We start from the raw sequence: 15,418 nt of genomic DNA, 5'->3' as shown, positions 1-15,418 counted from the left end.
ATGACACTGGGTCTTTCCCTAAGGGAATGAGTTGGCCTTCTAACCAGAGGAGCCCTGAGGGCAAGACCCTCCCTCTGGCCTATTCACCACTGCAAAGGACAGAAGCTCCCAGCCAGCGCTACTGATTGGGTGAGAACAGAAAGGCCCTTCACCAAGGTCACGGTCTGCCCCTTACCTGTGTGATAGCCGTTGTCTGAGGTATAAAAGATGTAGGTGTTGTTGAGCTCCCCATTGAACTCCAATCGCTTGACCAGCTTCTCCACGAGGTCATCCACTGAGAGCAGAGTCTGCCACCTGAATGTGAACAGAGGGCAGCAACAGCACCTCAGAGACAAAGGGCTGCGGTACTGCCATCTTGCCAAAACAGCAGAAGCCAGTCCAAACAAGCTCCCAAACCCAAAACACCCCCAAACTCCCTCCCAAAGAAACCCCTCAAAGCCACTCTTCCCCGAAAGCTCCAATCCCACATTTCCGTTCCTTTCTTTCATTGCAAAACACAGATTAGAAAATTCCAGAACACTCCAAATTTAACTGATTCCATAGAAATACATTAGGCTTTTAAAAAATGAATTAGCTTTACTATTTATCATGACTGGTGATGAGAATGAGAGACTCCTGGTGTCGCTGTATGGCGGACACCAACACAATATTGTTAAGCAATTATCCTTCAAGTAAAAAAACAAACAACCAACCCACTACCAGAAGGCAAACTTGTCAAATCAGCACTGATTGACAGAGATGAATTCAGACAGACCTGTGCTACAACAGTGTTTAACGGACTAAAAGGGGTCAGCAAACTACAGTCATGGGTCAAAGCTTGACCACATTCTTTCTGTTTTCAACTGTGGTACAAGACATAAAATATTACTGTTTTAACAATCTGTAAGTGGATAGGTCAGTAGGGTTCAGTATATTCACAGAGTGAAACCAATCTCCAGAATGTTTTCACCTTGCGAATCTGAAACTCTACACCCCCAAAACGACAACTTGTGGGCTGTTTTTATATGAAGTTTTATTGGAACACAGCCATGCTCATTCATTCTCATACTGTCCAGGGCTGCTGTGCACTCCAACAGCAGAGCTGAGCATCAGCAACAGACACAAGATGGCCTACAAGCCTATAATATTTACTATCTGCCCCTTCACAGAAGCAGTCCGCCAATTCCTGGTCCAAAACTAAATACATCTTAAGAGAAAGTAACACACTTTTAAAAACCTGACTTAAAAGACTTCTCGAAAACTCAAAACAGCAAAGGCAGATATTTTGCTCTAGTCTAAGCCTTTGGGTCTTATGTACTTTTCTTTAGACACAGTGAAAAGAAAAATTTCAACCAAATGGCTCCAATTTGCAACATTTTAACAAGTCAGAAAAATGGACTGTTTAATCAGTCCTGACGGCCAAAGGCCACCTTACTGCTAAACGCGGAGACCCCCTATCAGAATCTCTCCCACCAACTTGCTAAGCTCTGATTTTTTTCTCATGGTGCAGTCCTCTATGCATGGGTTGCTTCTGAGGGTCCTCAAAGACCACCCAGACTGAGAAAGGAGCAGCTCTTACCTTTTCCTAAATGCATTATCTAAAAACTGTATTGAAGAATTAGTCATTGGGGTCTTGGCTTGCCGAATTAACCAGTGCTTGTTCTAAAATTTAAAAGAAAAAAAAAAGTTAGCACCAAGTCACCACAGTCAAAGTACTAGAGTAAATAAAAGGATCACTTGATACTTGAGCAAAAAGGAACTAACTGATTAAACCTGATTAAGCAACTTCAGATTTTCCCTCCACCACCCACTCCCACCTCCCTTCTCTGTGTTTGTAAGAAAAAAAAAATTCTGCAAATTATCACTCATTTTTTAGCTTCTTCCCAACCCCTCCCTAACAGCAGAAGGCCTGGGATCCTCCCTGAGCAGCATAAGACATTTAGAGAAAGATACCGGAAACTGACTAGATTACATTTGTAACTTAGAATCTGTGCTTGAGTCTGCCACTCAAACTACAAAAGGGTAAATACTAACTTTACCTTCCTCTAAGTTTTGCCTAATAAGTCATCATTCCATTCCCCTCTATCTTCCCACCTAAGGTATAGATCATTCTTAGACCTTGGGGAAAAAACCTTATCATAGTAATTTTCTAAAACTTCAAATCTAAAGGCTTCTTCTCATTTAATAAAGAAGTTTTTTTTTAAAAATTGCCAAATACTTTTGATTTTCTCCTCCCTATTCATACAACCCTAGGCTGCCACCACGCAAACTGTGATCCTCAGTCTTCTTTAGTTAGTATGCTTGAAAAATGCTATACAGCATGTTCTCCTATTGCAAATTCATGTTAGGACATGAATAACTGAGAAATTCTGTAGCACAGTGACTTATTTAACCTTAAGTTGCTAGGCTTACTTAGCCATAGGAGCTTGTATGTACTTCTTTTGGAACAAAGAGACACCAGCCCTTTGGTTCAAAACTCAGTTCATTCAGTTTTAACATCATACACAGCCTGTGCCAGGCGATGTGCTAAATGTTTCTACGTACAGACTCTTGAGAGTCCCTTGGACAGCAAGGAGATCAGACCAGTCAACCCTAAAGGAAATCAACTGTGAATATTAATTGGAAGGACTGATGCTGAATCTCCAATATTTTGGCCACCTGATGCAAAGAGCCAACTCCTTTGAAAAGACCCCAATGCTGGGAAAGATTGAAGGCACGAGGAGAAGGGAATGACAAGAGGATGAGATGGCTGGATGGCATCACCAACTCAATGGACTTGAGTTTGAGCAAACTCCGGGAGATGGTGCAGCCTGGCGTGCTGCAGCCCATGGGGTTGCAAAGAGTCAGACATGACTGAGCAACTGAATGACAACAACTTTAATCCATTCAAGAATTGCATGAGAGGTCAGGATCCCCCACTGCAGAGGGAAAAACGGAAGTTAGGCATCTTACTAACCGTCAGGTCACTTAGTTAGAAAGCGGTAGTACTGACTCTAACTCCAGGACTCATTCTTTCTACCACCTCACGAGTAACTATGACTTCAGGGAGACAAGCATGAGGAGGTAGCAGTCTTCAGTCTTGGAACCAGTGAACTGCCTATCTCCTGGACCGAGGGAAGGGTAGGTGGCACTGGAGGCAAACAGCATTAGGCCACAGCCCATTATTACACTCCTTGCTCTGGGTCACTTCACCATCCAACTTCCCTTTCCAATCACACTACACTGCGTCACCACTCTTTTTCCTATGCCTCCACCCAGAGGAGAACGCCGCAGGCCCCATTCAGCCCCAAGGGACACGTCTCAGCCACTGCTGGGCAGGAGAGCCAGCATGGAGGTTATCAGCAGGGACTGTAGGCAGGAAAGACGGCATTTCTCTACCACTCCCCGTGGACTCTCGAGTTGCTCACTGGGTGCATGGCAGGAAACCTACCTGGACTTCTGAAGCACGTGCATACTACCTAGTGTACTGCAGACAGGCACAATTACCTCGAGAAGACTGAGAAGGAAGACCAACTACACGACTCAAAGGCTTCCTGACCAGTGTATTATACACTTAATCACATCGAGCCTGGCTTGATGCAAGGCTGAGGGGAAGTTACCGTTCCATGGATGTTGAAGTTCTTGTTTCTTGGTGCAAAGATGTTCTGGAAGGCGTTCTGGTACTGAGGTGCAGCTGTCCATGGCGAATGGGGTGCTGGGGTGGAGATCATCATGAAGAATGGCTCAGAGTTGGACTTGTAGTCCAGGAAGTCCAAGGAGACATTGGCCTGACACACAGAAAGATTGGTCACCTCTCACCCTACCCAACAGCTGAGGCCTAGACAAGCATCTGTTCTCTGGTGAAGGGGGTACAGGGGCCTAGGAGCTTTCTCCCAGTTGTGCACACAATCTATGTCACAGTCACTTGCAAGCGTGTTGCTGGAACGAATCATCTAGCTTCCAGGCAAACGCATGAAAATACTGAAAAGCACACCCCTTCAATAGAAAGCTGGAGAAGGAAACGGCAACCCAGTCCAGTGTTCTTGCCTGGAGAACCCCCATGGACAGGGGAATCTGGCAGGCCACAGTCCCTGGGGTCTCCAAGAGTCAAACATGACTGAGCAACTAACGCTGACGATTTTACACAACCTGAAAGTTGCTATGCCTCCCATGAGGGAAAAAAAGAATAATTTAGCCATTTTAGTATTAATTTATATTAATGCAGCTCAGAGCATATACATTTGATGCTTTAATGAATATAAAAGAGAGTCAACCTAATTCACAATAGTGGGAAAAGTGAATTAAGTTACCATAATCTTACAAAAATGCTGGGGTCAAGAGAGTAGATAGGATATCTTAAATTATGCCAGCTGAAGTTAAGCTAAGTGAATAATACTAAGTCCAAATATGCCACACCAGGATTTTAATTTATCTGGACTTAAATTCTTCATTTGCTTCTCTGGGGACAGTTTATGAAAATCAAAGCTTCCCACATACGTACATGCTATGTTTTTAATTGTTCTAGTTGATTTACATCTTCATTTATTCCCAACATGAAACTCAAAAGACACTATCAATTTCCTACCATCATCCCACCCATCTAACTTTACTTCAGCCCCGTCAGATACTCTGTGGTTTCTCCAACACGCCAGGTGCACTCCTACCGCAACACCTTCACACTTCTTGCTTCCTTTGCCTGGGGCACTCTTTCCACTGATCTGTATAGTCCATTCTCATCTCTAGGACTTTGCTTAAATACTATCTAAGTATCTTCCATCCTCTGCCTTATTGCTCTAACTCATCACCATCTAACAAGACAACACACATATGTGTAAATAAATCTACCCCTAAAAGGTGACCTCCCATAGAATCGGGGACTTTGCTTTACTTATTGCTTAGTACCAGCTCCAAGGGGTGCTGAAGTACTTGGTGAATGAATGCCTTATGGGGGGTTGTCATTAGAACCATCTTAGATAGGAAAGGAGAGTCCCAAATTCATGTTCCCATCTCAGTTTTTTTTTTTTAACATATAATACTCAATGCCTGAAGAACTTCCCTGCCTTTATCCCCTTACCCTCATGATGAAGCTGTCATCCTGCAGCCTGTGAGTAAAACTGGGGTCAAGAGTAGGAACCCTTGCAGTGTAAAACCTCTTCAAAGTAATCTCCACAGTATTAGAGATTAGCCTTTGGGAAAGGGATTTGCTGCTGGAATTTCAAAAACATTAGATCTGAGCCTGGCTTAATTACAAAGAAAAACACTCTCAGGAATCTTTAACCAGCTGAAAATATGCTTCAGCAGTTAGATCAAGTTCTTATCCATGCTACTCAATGTGAACAAAGATAACTGAAGGCTTCTGAGGCAGAGTCTTTAGTTAAGCATGAGCTAAACTGCAAGGACAGAGCTTCAGTAACTCACCAAGACGTCTGTCAGGTAGTCCACACTGTAGTTCTCACCATGCTTCCGTGCCTTCCCGTTGATAGAGAGGGTGTAGTTGTAATATTTAGAATTCTTTTCCTATTAAAGAGAGGAAAGTGAGTTTTTGTTTTTTTTTTCAAATGAGGCCAGCATACAAAATGAAAGTTGGAAACCATACTGGGCTAAACTGTACTCTGCTTAAACAGTGGTAAGACATAAAAGGTAATTGCTCAAGTCAATACTGAATTAGACTTCTTGACTACAGTTTTGTTAACTACAAGCAGAATTTCAATAGTATGTTTAGTTAAAAAACCCAGACACAGATCCGGCAGAACAGCAAAATATGTTGCTAAACCTTGTGGAATGCAAGAAAAATATCTCACAACAGAGTGACTCACAAATCAACAGACTTTCAAGGAGATGAAATGGCCAACCGTAAATGCAAACCGAGTAATGTCAATATCAGAGCTACAGTAGAAAGTAAACCTGTAGGGTTGTGTGTAACTGTCGCTGACTTCGTCGCTCACTCACCAACGCATACCAGTAACTCCAGCCCAGAGGGACATGTCCGAGTCCACCTGCATCTGGGGCTCCATACTGGAAAGCAAGACAAGCAATGCATCAGAAGTTCACGGGATGTGGCCAGACCAGAAAGAAACATGAAAACTGTCAGAATCTTTTTACATCAGTGCCTGAAACACAGTTAAGTGCTCAATTTCCACAAGTACAAAAATCAATTGAAAAGGGAAGACCACTAAAGACCTAGGGATGTCTGAAGCATAAGTTGGCAAACCATGGCTGGTTGGCCAAATCTAGTCTGCCAGCTGTTCTGTATGGCTGGCAAGCTAAGAATTTTCTTCCAAACATTAAAAAATATAAACACTAAAAAAAAACCAACAACAAAATCAAATATACTTGAATTTTTAAAAAATCAAGAGAGGATTATTTTTGTGACAATTTGCCTGAAATTTAAACTTCAGTGATGGTGGAGCATTACTGAAACACAGCCACACTTGCTGGTTTCCGCAGGCCTGTGGCTGCTTTCCAGTGACAATGACACAACTGAATAGTCACTACACAGACATGTGGCCTGCAAAAGCCTAAAACATTTACTCTTAGTCCTTTACAGGAAAAGGCAATATAGCTAAAGCCATAGGGCTCACATGCTGAGCTACTGATTGCATAGACTGAATGGGCTAGCCAGCCTTGTGGCTAACAGCCCAAATCAGGCTATAAGCTCTCAGTCTATCAGTTCAGCTCTCCTGCTGATGAAGTCCATTTTTGCTATTTTATGTTTATTTTTTGACCATGTCACATGGCATGTCGGATCTTAGTTCCTTGAACAGGGATTGAACCTGCACCCCCCTGAATTGGAAGCTCGGAGTCTTAACCACTGGACCACCAGGGAACTGCCCTGAAAACTACATTTGGACTCACTTTATCTGATAAGATAGAGTGAAGATTAAGTGAGGAGACCACAGAGTCGTCCCATTTTATCTTGACAAGGCTTAATACTGTCCATTTAATGCAGTACCTCTAAGAACTAATTCTTTGTATTTTGAAGAATTTCTAATTTTGTCTATGTTAGAAGATCTTCAACATGAAAAGTAGCGTATGTTCTCTTTATGACCTGTAGCCATAATCCACCACATTTATTGCTCACGATTCTTTCCAAACTGACTCATTTTTCATCAAACCCACAAAGCTGCCAATTCCCCCATTATTACAGGGAGGGAGAGAATTAACAAAATTCAGATCAGATATTAAGATCTCTAGCAACCATGGATAAAGTGCATAAGAAAACATACGTGTTCTCTTTGTCCTGAATCCCACTTTTACTTTAAAAGATAATCCCAAACACTCTCAAACACACTATTCTCATTAAGCCTGAACTCTGACTAAATGCTAAGGCCAGTGTGGTGGACGCAAGACCCTGAAGTCTGGCCTGGGCAGGTCACAACGAGGCCTCCCTTCATCCCGGGCCTTCAAGGCCAACATGCTAACCACTCAGGCACATACTTCAATGGCCTGAATGTCTTAGGCTTGGGTGCTCTTCCTTCATCACTTATCTCCCCACAATCTGTTTCCCAAAAATGGGTTAAGTTGTTATTATTCAGGAAAGAAGCTCAAAGGAAAAAATTCTTCACTCTGGTCCTGATAAAGGAGAACTGGAAACAAAGATACCGTGATGGCCATGTGACAAGCAGAATTCTTGAGGAAAAAAGGGAAGACTGTCTCAGACCACAGTGGTCTGAAGACTACTTTAAAATAAATGCTCCAGAAACTATTTGAAGAAAGAATAACCACCATGTCCAAATCCTCTAAATTACATTCATGTAAATAAGTTCCTGTTTAACAAGTAGATGAAGAGAAATGCCAGATACCCGAAAACCCTTTACCATGACTTGAATAGATACTAATTAAAAAACAATTAACATGAATTATATAAATTCACATTTCAGGAGCGGTTATTAAAAAAAACAAAAGGGAATAATTAGACCGTTCAACATACCTCATTTAAGTATTTCCCTGCAAAAAAGGTCTGATAACCACACATTGATCTGAGAATTGCTGGGAAAGTATTCGGTTCCTGGATCTTCTGCCAAGACTTGCTACTGCAGTTTCCCTCCAGAGTGTTGTTAACCACGTGATGATTGTGTGGGTACTTCCCTGTTAGGATGCTGGCTCGACTCGGGCAGCAGAGAGCACTTGGCACATACTTCAAAAGGAAGAGAAGCCAGAGAGAGAGAGTTACACAAGACAGACGGATTCCTCATCATTTCTAATCAGAACAAAGAAAGCAGCTCAATTCCCCTAACTTCAAACCTCCAGTTTCCTGTGGAATAGGGATTTTCTTTACATATGACACACTTCAGAGCTGCTTTAAGTTCTCCAGTGGAGACAGGAAACAGAACAGCCAAGAGAACACACCTCTTTTTCCGCTAGTTTCTTTTTACAGGATAACCTGAAGCTGTTCTAATCTCATCGGCCGAAGAAATGTTACATACAAGGAACACAGCATGCTGGGAGCGAGGTCCTGAACAAACATGAAGAATACTCTTCGAATCTAGGGCAGCTGAGATATAGGGAGTAATTTTCAGGCTGATCTGGAGTTTTGTAGATTACCTACATCACTTTAATACACTGGACACAGATTTTTTTCCCTACTCTAATTATATATCCATTAGCTCCTATCATCAACAATTACTCTATTTGACCTAGTAATATTTGTCTCGGTCCTAACACTAATTACCGATCCACTTTACAGAAGGGTAATAGTAGCTTATACTCACAGCAGCAGGGCAGGAATGCTCATTTTGCTCATTTGAGCACACCCTTGCCAGAATTACGTACTATCCCTTTGAAATAATTCACATTTCTTTGGCCTTTGGCGTTCTTAAATACTGGTGAGGATGAACATTCTCCACATGCATATTGATCAATTATGTTCATGTGAATGGTCTGTTGACGTGCTTTTCACATTTTCCCCTCCTGTTACATAAGGTTTTTTTTTCACTTCCCTGGTGGCTCAGACAGTGAAGCGTCTGTCTGCCTACAATGCAGGAGACCTGGGTTCAATCCCTGGGTCGGGAAGATCTCCTGGAGAAGGAAATGGCAACCCACTCCAGTATTCTTGCCTGGAAAATCCCATGGACGGAAGAGCCTCATAGGCTACAATCCATGGGGTTGCAAAGAGTCAGACACAACTGAGCAAATTCACTCACTCACTACATAAGCTTTAAGGAAGGATTCAATCGTGCTACAAATACTTCCCAGTTTTTACTTTTGCTTTTTAATTTGGTTGGATGTTTGACTTTTGTAATTTTCACACTGGCAACTCTTTTAATTCTTCTCCTTTTTTATTTCCTGACCTATTTTTTGGCCAATGCTATGCTGTTCACTGGATCTTCATATTACATTTCAGGGTCTGGTAGAGATATCTCTTTAAAAATTTTACCTTGATTATTCTAACCTACTTATTATTCCAGATAACTCTGGAATCACTAAATTCAGCCTAAAAAGAATCCCACTGGGATTCTGACTAGAATAAGCATTTTATAATGTGTCTCCCCACAGAAAATGATGTGTATAACTATGCATGAAGTACTTTATCACTCACCAAATATTCTAACTGCATTTATAGGTCTTAACCATTACTGGACACCACTAGCTATTCCTAGAGTCTATATTTTCCTGCCTTTGTATCACTGGGATCACCTCTCCCCCAACCTCATGTTTCTCTAACTAGTTACATGGAAAAAAGTTATTTACAGCTTTTCATTTCTAACTTACTAAATTCTATTAATTTAAAAGCTTTCCAACAACGCTCTTATGATTTCTCAGTAGAAACTTTAGACAAATGGAAATAACAATTTTGGTCTTCACAAGACTTACTGCCAGTGACTAGACAGTTCAGTAGATGATTAAGTGAGAGATACTGGGCCCTCGTTGTTGTCCCTAAGAATAGTACCCTGAGACTTTAATCTTAACTGTAAGTTATGCTGTTTGTTTGAAATAGTCATCATAGTGTATTCTTCTAATGGTTTAACAAATTACAAGAAAAAGGGTGCCAACATTTCAGATGACTTTTTTGGGGGGGATGCGGACCATTTTTAATGGTCTTTCTTGAATTTGTTAAAATACTGCATTTATGTTTTTGTTTTTTGGCTGCAAGCATGTGGGATCCTAGCTCCCCGACCAGGAATCAAACTCTCACCCCCTCACTGCTGGAAAGCAAAGTCCCAACCACTGGACCACCAGGGAAGTCCCTCAGAGGACTTTTAAACATCTATTGAGACAACCATCTAATTTTCCTTCTTTTAACCACTGCTGGTGGACGACATAATAACCACCATTATGCAGTGGTACTTACTACAAGTCAGGCATTGGTATAAGTGCTTGCGTTACTCCATTTAACCTCTGAGATAGGCTTTAGTATTCCTATTTACAAATGGGGAAACCAAAGACAAAAAAGCTTAACAACTCGCTCAAGGAAGCACAGCTAGAAAAGAGACAGCAAGAACATTCAAAACACGGTGGTCTGGTTCCAGAATCTGTGCTCTTCACCACAACACTGTGCTGATCTTCAAAGGATTTCCTGACACTAAGCTATGCTCCCACTGACTTGGTTATGAGCATGGTTCCTGAATTTGATTTGTTAGTGTTTCGTTTTGGATCTTTGCATTTATGTTTATACATGAACATATACACATGTATTAATATCATGTATATGTATGCACACACACATGCATAGCTGTTAGGCTTGTTCTGTTTTGTTGGTATTATCTTTGCTAGGTTTGACTATAAGGGTTAATTGGGCTTTGTAAAGTAGCCTGCAAGCTTTTACCATGGAACACTTTACAGAGTACAAATGACACCCAATTCTTATAATCCGTTTTCAAACCTCCAACGGTGAAGGTTTAAATAAACTTCTATAGCTCTGAGCTGCAGATCAGAATGGCTTACAAGATACTTGCCATAAATCTTCAATAGTTAAGTAGTAATATTTCAATTAAAAGAACTTACATCACATTAAATAGAATCCTTCCTTCAGATCAGGCATTTAACTAGAAGAAAAACCATAAAAATTACAGTAGACTACTCAAAAGAGTGTTTCTTCTTAGAATATAAACACAGAGTTTAACAAAATTAAATCAGCTTCAAAACTTACAGCACTGGAGAAAGTCATTCCCATTTCTCCAATGAGAGCCTTGGTTTTCTTCAGTGGTGTCTGTAAAATAAATAAATATCTGTCAAACAATTTCTTCCAATAAACTAAAACACACAAGACAAAATTTGTGTTTTTTGATTACTCTCAACCTTTTATTCCCAAATGATCAGCTCCATCTGACACTAAGAAACAGCTGAGAGTCCTGTGTGATTCAGGAGATGAACCGAGCAAGTTTGACTACAGTAAGTTATGTCCTGTGCAAAAGTTCAGGTAGTTAGAATGCTTGCAGGAAGGGAAAGTTCACAGCTGATGGTATTGTTCTAGCAATGCCGATTTCAATGTAACGAGATCTCGATGCCCTTCTCTCATTTATCACCAGCCCCTTTACAAAAAGATGGGGCATATCTAACTCCATTAATTCATCTTCAGAAGCAGAATGTGGAAAATGATATGAAAGGAGCCTTTCACCCCTTAAAACAGAAATAAAACAACACTTAGGTTCTGAAAGTCAGACAAGGCCCCCAGACTGACTCAAATATCAGTCACTTGGCAGTGCAGCCCGGATGCCCACTTTCTGAGTATAAGCTCATGGCCCTCTGCACTAGACCAACCACCACCTTAGGTAAAACTTGAGCCAAAGGGCAAACAGATCTACACAGAACCTCATCAAGCAAAAGAATAGTCAGAAATTAGTTTATATCCTTGCTTTTTATCTTTTGCTCAAAATGTTAGATCCTGACAAGTATAGAAAACAACCAGTTTCAAATCCTATGGTGAGGACAGAAAGCATGATGTTGGTCATTTAGATACAAATAATAGTAATAAATACTAATAATCTTTATTCAGATTCCAGACAACAAGAAAGGACAATCTGAAGCAGCTCATTTTAGCTGTATTATATGAGTCGGTTCATGATGATTCTGAAGTGCCTTTGAAAGCTGAGACCATACTGAACAGTTTTAAGTGGATTTTGTTGTGTAAAAATTCCTTGCAGACTAATAACCCAAATACACAACTATATTAATAACAGGGTCATTCTCACTGTATAAAAGTTTCCACCAATGTTTTATATAGATGTTAGAAAACCTAAAGAATCCATTAGCTTGAGAATTTTCATTTATTCAAGAACTCTGAAAAAGCATTTGAGAAAACTCAACATCAATTTATGATAACAATTCTCAAAGTAGATAGACAAGGAATGTGCCTCAACATAATAAAGGTCATATATAACAATCATAGCTAACATCCTACTCAGCAGTGAAAAAAATAAGTCTGTCTTCTAGGATCCAAAACAAGACAAGGATACCCACTCTCGCCAATTTTATTCAACATAGTTTCAGAAGTCCTAACCACTGCAATCAGAAAAGAAAAAGAAAAGAAATCCAAATTGCAAAGGAAGTAGTAAAACTGTCACTGTCTGAAGACGACATGATACTATGCATGGAAAATCCCAAGACATCACCGAAAAACTACTAGAGCTCAATGAATCTGGTAAAGTTGCAGGACACAACATTAACATTCAGTTAATAAAACTGATATCTTGTTGCATTTCTGCACACTAACAATGAATTACCAAAAAGAGAAACTAAGGAAACAATCTCATTTATAATCACATCAAAAAGAATAAAATACCTAGGAATAAACCTACCTAAGGAAGTCAAAGACCTGCGCTCACAAAATTGTAAGACAGTGATGAAAGAAACTAAAAAATACACAAACGGATGGAAAGATACACCTGACTGACGGATCAGACAAATTAATATTGTTAAAATGACCAAACTACCCAAGGCAATCTACAGATTCAATGCAATTTCTATCAAAACACCAATGCCATTTTTTCACAGTACTAGAACAAACAATTTTTCAAATTGTGTGGAAACACAGGAAACCCTGTATAGCCAAAATAACCTTGAGTAAAGAGAATGGAGCTGGAGGTATCATGCTCTTTTGATTCAGACTATACTACAAAGTTACAATAATCAAAATAATATGGCACTGGCACAAAAACAGACATGTAGATCAATGGAACAGAACAGAGAGACAGAAATAAACCCATGCACTTGTGATCTACTAATATATGACAAAGGAAGCAAGAATATACAAAGGAGAAAAGATAGTCTCTTCAATAAGTGGTGCTGCCAAAACAGGATCGCTTCATGTAAGAGAATGAAATTAGGACATTTTCTGCCACCATATGCAAAAATAAACTCAAAATGGACTAAAGACCTAGATGTAAGACTGGAAACCATAAAAATCATTAAGGAAAAGAGAGGCAAAATGCTCTCTGACATAAATAGTAATAATATATTTTTGGATCTGCCTCCTAAGGCAAGAAACAAAATAAAAAATACACGGCACCTAATAAGACTGAAAAGCCTATGCCCAACAAACTACTGACCGAACAGCAACAACAAAAACCAACCTACCGAATGGAAGAAAATAGGGGCAAATGATATGACTGACAAGAGATTAACATTAAATATGTAAACAGCTCATATAACTCGTATAAAAAAACAAACAAACCCTGACTAAAAAACAAAAGACCAGGGCTTCCCTGGTGGCTCAGTGGTAAAGAATCCACTTGCCAGTGCAGGAGACATGGGTTTGATCCCTGATCCAGAGATCCCACATGGCCCGGAGCAACGAAGCCTGTGTACCCCAACTGCTGAGCCTCTGCTCTACAGCCTGGGACCCACAATACTGAGCCCACGGGCTGCAGCTACAGAAGCCTGTGTGCCCTGAGGACCATGCTCCACAACAAGAGGCGCCCACACTGCAACTAGAGGGTAGTCCCCGCAAGCCATAGCTATAGGAAAGCCCAGGCAGCAATGAAGACCCAGCACAGCAAACAAAAAAATTAACAAACTTATTCTAAAAAAAGAAACAGATGACCTAGACAGACATTTCTCCAAAGACAGACAGATGGCCAGACACATGAAAAACGATGCTCAACATCATTAACCAGACAAAAGCAAATCAAAACCACAATAAGATACTACCTAACACCTGTCAGAACAGCCATCATTAAAAAAGACCACAAATAACAAATGCTAACAAGGATGTGGAGAAAAGGGAACCCTTGTACATTGTTGGTGGAAATATAAATTGGCACAGTCGCTGTGGAAATAGTACGGAGGTTCCCCAAAAAACTAAAAATAGAACGACCATATGACCCAGCAATTCTACTCCTGGACATATACCTGCAGAAAACAGAAACATTAATTTGAAAAGATACAGGCACCCTAATGTTCATAGCAGCATTATTTACAACAGCCAAGACACGGAAGCAACCTAAGTCTCCATCAGCAGATGAATATATAAAGAAGATGTGGTATATACCTACAATGGGATATTACTTAGCCATAATAAAGAATGGTATTTTGCCATCTGTAACAACCTGGAGGGTACTATGGTTAGTGAAATAAATCAGACAAACACTGTAGGTTATCACTTATATGCAGAAGCTAAAAAATAAAACAAACTAATGGATACAACAAAAAAGAAAGGGATTAACAAATACAGAGAACTAACTAGTGGTTTACCAGTAGGGAGGTGGAGGTGGGAGGGCCAAGACAGGAGTAAAGGATTAAGAGGTCCAAACTACTATGAATAAAATGTATAAAATAAGGTACACAGAAACACTGCACAGCGCATGGAATACAGCCAATACGGTATAACTATAAATTGAGTATCGGCTATAAAAATCTTGAATCACTATGTTGCACACCTGAAACATATTATAAACCAACATACCTGAATACCAAAAAAAAAAACAAAAAAACAAACAACCCACCACTATAGTAGTCAGAACAGAAATGGTATAAAAACAGAGACATAGATTAACAGAACAGAATAGAGATCCTAGGAATAAATCCACACACTTATGGTCAATTCATTCATGACAAAGGAGTCAAGAATACACAATGGGAAAGGAATATACAATAAATGTTATTGGGAAAGCTGGACAGCCTCACGAAAATCAATAAAGCTAGAACACTCCCTCATACAATACACAAAAGCAAACCCAAAATGGCTTAAAGACTTAAATATGACACCATAAAATTCCTAGAAGGAGGAGGCAAAACACTCTGACATAAACTGTAGCAATATTTTCTTATATCAGTCTCTCAGGACAAAAGAAATAAAGGCAAAAATAAACAAATGGGACCTAGTCAAACTTACAAGCTTTTGCACAGCAAAGGAAATCATAAACAAGAAGATAACCTATGGACTGAGAGAAAATAGCTGCAAACAATGGGACCCACAAGGGGTTAATTTCCAAAATATACAAATAGATCAGTATAAAAAAAACAAAAACCCAATCAAAAAGTGCAGAAGACCTAACAAGATGTCTCCCCAAAGAAGACATAC

General features: G+C 40.1%; 1 protein-coding gene across 1 annotated transcript in view; it reads right to left on the bottom strand.

The window, feature by feature from the left end:
- GNS (glucosamine (N-acetyl)-6-sulfatase) overlaps positions 1-15,418 on the bottom strand; it is a 48,130-nt gene that overhangs the window by 25,890 nt on the left and 6,822 nt on the right. Inside the window, exons 2-8 of the mRNA XM_004006495.6 lie at positions 11,048-11,107; positions 7,889-8,095; positions 5,908-5,973; positions 5,377-5,475; positions 3,579-3,746; positions 1,559-1,641; positions 176-294 (exon numbers count right to left, since the gene is read on the bottom strand). Of these exons, the coding sequence (XP_004006544.2) occupies positions 176-294; positions 1,559-1,641; positions 3,579-3,746; positions 5,377-5,475; positions 5,908-5,973; positions 7,889-8,095; positions 11,048-11,107 (802 nt within the window). The remainder of the gene's footprint in view (positions 1-175; positions 295-1,558; positions 1,642-3,578; positions 3,747-5,376; positions 5,476-5,907; positions 5,974-7,888; positions 8,096-11,047; positions 11,108-15,418) is intronic.

Source organism: Ovis aries, chromosome 3, assembly GCF_016772045.2.
Source record: "Ovis aries strain OAR_USU_Benz2616 breed Rambouillet chromosome 3, ARS-UI_Ramb_v3.0, whole genome shotgun sequence".
In the NCBI taxonomy this organism is placed as follows: domain Eukaryota; kingdom Metazoa; phylum Chordata; class Mammalia; order Artiodactyla; family Bovidae; genus Ovis; species Ovis aries.
This window is presented reverse-complemented; position numbering and strand designations above follow the sequence as displayed.